General features: G+C 34.4%; 1 protein-coding gene across 2 annotated transcripts; it reads right to left on the minus strand.

Moving 5' to 3' along the window:
* Positions 1 to 299: 299 nt before the first annotated feature.
* On the minus strand, positions 300 to 4,426 carry LOC132095996 (C-C motif chemokine 20-like). 2 transcript variants are annotated; one of them, XM_059501103.1, is made up of 5 exons: positions 4,305 to 4,426; positions 3,662 to 3,743; positions 2,730 to 2,847; positions 2,317 to 2,428; positions 300 to 1,786 (listed from the first exon to the last, which is right to left on the minus strand). In XM_059501103.1, exons 2-5 carry the CDS (start codon positions 3,723 to 3,725, stop codon positions 1,772 to 1,774), a joined length of 309 nt encoding a protein of 102 aa, XP_059357086.1. In that variant the 5' UTR covers positions 3,726 to 3,743; positions 4,305 to 4,426; the 3' UTR covers positions 300 to 1,771. The 2 variants fall into 2 exon arrangements, with proteins under 2 accessions (XP_059357086.1, XP_059357087.1); XM_059501104.1 differs by having other exon boundaries at positions 3,662 to 3,740; positions 4,305 to 4,378.

Raw genomic sequence — 4,426 nt, forward strand, 5'->3', positions numbered from 1 at the left:
GTTTGAAATGGATTATGACTGTCAGATTTGTTTGTCATTTGTCTTAAAACATGTAACTGCATGATACTAAAATCTGCAATCAAAGATCTTTGTATGAACTCAAAAAAGTCAAATCAAATTCTTCTAAAATCAGCTGACCTACATTCATTGTTATAGCTTTATACATTCAGATAGACAATTATTGTCTTATTTCTGTCTAATCGTCTAATTGTAGCAGAAACATCTGATAGTTAATAAACAAAGCAAATAAATGTTATATCTCACAACATGCATGCATCTCTTAAAAAGAACGAATCCAGTTATTTTCCAAACGTTTTATTTCTGATACACAAGAAAATATCTGCAGTGTAAAGAACCCAAAGAGCTTATGATCCGGTTTCAAAACAGCCGAACAATATAACTTGCATCACTTCCTCTATTAAGATACATTCTCACTGGATCAAGTGTGAACATTAAAGTACAAAACAGTAGTTCCACTTAAATTAAACAACAAATAAAAACTACCAAACATATGAAATGGAAAATAATATGCATTTATGAAAAGAGATCTATGAGTATACACTCTATCAATAACTATAAAATTATCACTCATTAAGCTCGCTGCATTAATCTAAATAACGAATCATAATTTACAAAGCATTATAATATCATACCAACTCAAAAATCACTTGGCGGTAGGTCAGCAGTATAATAAACTCATAAGGAAATAGGAGTATGTGCTTTGCTTTCAAAACCTTCCCAGCCACATTTACGACTAATAGAATATTTTTATCACTCTTTATTGATACTGTGGGGCAAAAGCGGTAAATATAAGAGTACAAAGTGAAAGTTCATAATACAGTAGCTTAATACGACCCTCAAGGTAACACTATTCACATGAGCTCTGTTCAAAGCCTAGTGAACTGCCTGTGTAGTCTGTATGTTCAAGCAGCATTGCATGCATTGCAATATGGCGGACAAAGCAGAAGAAATATAAATATGCATTTTATTAAATACTGAAAATAACCGGTAAAAGCAAATTAAATGTATTGTAATTAAAATGCGGTTCACATGAGAAACACTAGCTAATTGAGCACTGATTCTTAACTATGCAGAGACACCTTTTACTTAGACGCTTTTTGGGTAATTTCGTCATCAGCACAGTTTTTGCAGTAATCAGTTTGTCCACAAGGTGGCAACACTGAACTGGCCCTTTGCTTCACAGAAACGGAGGAGATTGACTGTTGAAGGTGAGTGCTCTTGTGAGGAGGCTAGAATACACATGAGATTATATCTTAAACGAGTACTAAGACATTTGTATCGCTCATAACTTTAGAGAGAAAAGTTTAGAAACTGGACAAGGATAAATCGTTGTAGTGCGCATGCGTCAAGCGCATTCGTTTGTGCACGTTATCTGATCTGTGTTCAGCTGTGCGCATGCACTAAACCGAAGTATACTTATGGGCTTTCTAAGCAGGCAGCTCACAAGGTTTTACACAGAGCTTGGAAGTGATGACAACAGCAGCACGTGGAGGGGGACGATAATGGCCATCTCCCATCCTGAGCATTAAACCAGCAGTCCGTCAGTGAAGCGACAAAAGTCTGGAAACAGGAAATGCCACCTGATACCTGATAGAGCACAGGACGAAACACCGGAAGCACTGAAAACATCAGTCTATCTATCCATGCTGAAATGTGCGCTCAGAGAGCCAGAACTCAAAGAAAGAACGTGATTGGCCGAGACTCTTGAGCTGGTTTCCCTCTGGTCCTCTCTCGGCTGCCACTGGTTTGCTTAACTCTGTGAATTCTGTACGTCAAAACAATAAAAAGTGGGTTAATAACAGATTCACGTTTAAAATAGCATCTCATTATTTTATAATTATCACATATGCTATGTTTATGGTCTAGCCAATTATTAATCGATATTAAGGAAAACATTAAAATAAAATTAATTTGTCACACTGCCGGCATGATCTGATACACTAGTATTTTAAATTAGATTTTATTTGCATCTGTACTTTTAATTGTAGTTTTAGTATTTTTTAAATAAAACTATTCATCAATCATTATTTTGTTTTAGTTTAATTTTAGTAGAACTTGAACTTATTAAAAATATAAATTGTGGCTATCTGAAATAAAGATAGATTCAATTGTTTACCTATTTAAATCTATTTCAATTCATGTTTATTTTTTTATTTTTACATTTTGAGATTATTTATGGTTTTAATTAATTGCAATAACCCTGACTGATGGAAATATGCAAGTCAATAGGTGATAAAAAATGCTTAAAATTAAAATAGTCGATAGTGAAACCGTAAAATTTCAAAATATACACACCTTCCTCTTCGTTAATGAGCTTTTGGTCTGTATGTCCACCCTCCGCATGAGTTCATGGACCCATTTCTCTCTGGGGTCAGTGCAGACCATACGGCCACGTTTCAGTGTGAAGCTGTGGGGAGACAATTGCATTACACCATGTTAATTATGAGATTTAAAATAGGCAATCACAAAGACAGATCTCTCTCCTGCAGTTCACTGCAGTGCAATGCATTTTATTGCTTCACTGTGTGTCACGTCACATGTCTAAACAATTCATGCACTCACATCACTTTCACTAAGACCTGTATACAGTATAGAGTATATAAAAGCAAACAAGGCTTTAAAAAGTGAATACTGTATTTTCTTTCGATGCAGATTAATTTATTTTCATAGCCTTCATATTTACTAAGTGACATATATATGTTTCTTACACAACAGCTGAGATGTTGCAGCCTCCGTCCATCTCTTGTTTTCTGTAGCCGATCACTCTGTTCTTAATGGACTGTTTCATTTTCTTGACATACTGCAGACAGCAGTCCTCATACGTGACTACAGACAGACATAAGTACACATCAGCGGCATAAAAAAACATGCATTAATTAATTATAACGTAACCTTTTTTTTTTACAGGCAATTACAGATGGATGATTTTGTGGATTGAAGGAAGGGGTGGAAAGACAACACAGGTGTTTATTATATGAGAACTGAAGTGAAACTGAATTAAATAACTAGTCAAAGTATACACATATACTGCAGAGAAAACACAAAATGTTTAGTGACTTCTTTCTAGAACTTAATTAGAGGAACATGACACACTGTCTTCAGTACTTCTATCCTTTTTATTATTTCTCTTATATTTTCTCAATTAATTATTTGCGTTATTTTTCAATATTTAAGAGGATAAATGGGAGTAATATAATCATTTCCTTTTGTTAATTGCCGTTTCCAAAAAGACACACTATCTTATGTGCATTATGCAAAATTATGAAAGATGCTGTAAAAATATACTTTAATAATATACACACAAGATAATTAAATAACATTGAAATAATAAGCTTAATAAAATGTTTACCAAACTTTACATTGCAAGAGTGATTTTATTCAACATTTAAAATAATACAATGCAAAGTGAATTGCTGCACCATTAAATAAATTAACTGGAATTCATTTTAAATTCATTTGTCTCTTATGAATTAATTTGAATAGGCAAAGTACACCCTTGACATTCATTTGTTGTTTTTCTGAATCTCACATGTGCGAAGTAAATGGTGTTATGTAAAAATCAGCTATTGTGCAATGTGTTCCGGTATGTTTTCCTAAACTTCACCGTTGCAAAAATACAATCATAACTTGTTTTTTTTACCTTGTGCCACTGTGAGGTAGAGGAATCCCAGAAGGACGATGAAGAAGAGGACGCTGAACCGCATGATTACCCAGTGTCTCTACTGCCAAAATGAGACAGAATTCATGCACTTCTTCACCAGATACACTCACTAACACGTGCCCACACAATAGATGCTCTTATAACCTTATCAACACGGAAAGACACGGTCTCCAAAACACTTATCCTCATTTCTCCAGCCTTGACCCTTGACATCAGTAACATATTAAGAAAGCTCTTTGTGTTGTCAAAAAGCTGTTAAAATTATGAGAGATGCTGTAAAAATATAATTTCATCATCTCTGAACAAAACTGGCAACAGAAAGACAAACTTACACAATTTATGAGAAGAAAACTATAAAGACAAAACTGCATGCAAGCTTTGTTCCTGAACACATTAACCTTAATTGATCTCAAGTAAATCATTAATGAATATTGACTGGTGTTAGATTTTTTTTTCCGGTCACTCAAACGCATGCAGTAAAAATGCAGTAATCAATACATCAAATATACAAAGAAACCCAACAGGTGAAGGTTGTAAAAGTTTTGCATCATTGAGTAGTTTAGATTGTCGATAAATATTAGATGCTGTAAAAACTATGTTGTTTTAATATAAGACTGCTCACCTTCTTTGTCTAGAAAAGTGTAGTTTCTTCCCAGTACCAGGATTCTGTGCGGGTTTCCCAGCTGCATTGATTTATAACGGACCCAGCCCTGATACCAGAGCCAAGTGAAGCCACATCCCTCA

This window comes from Carassius carassius, chromosome 20, assembly GCF_963082965.1.
Source record: "Carassius carassius chromosome 20, fCarCar2.1, whole genome shotgun sequence".
NCBI classification, from domain to species: Eukaryota; Metazoa; Chordata; class Actinopteri; order Cypriniformes; family Cyprinidae; genus Carassius; species Carassius carassius.

What these genes read in the sequence shown, in the direction of transcription:
- LOC132095996 (XM_059501103.1), bottom strand. Translation starts at nt 3,725, where the DNA reads ATGCGGTTCAGCGTCCTCTTCTTCATCGTCCTTCTGGGATTCCTCTAC. An exon ending in CTACCTCACAGTGGCACAAG is followed by an intron (nt 2,848 to 3,661) that starts GTAAAAAAAACA and finishes GTCTGTCTGTAG; the next exon opens with TCACGTATGAGGACTGCTGT. An exon ending in TGCAACATCTCAGCTGTTGT is followed by an intron (nt 2,429 to 2,729) that starts GTAAGAAACATA and finishes GTCTCCCCACAG; the next exon opens with CTTCACACTGAAACGTGGCC.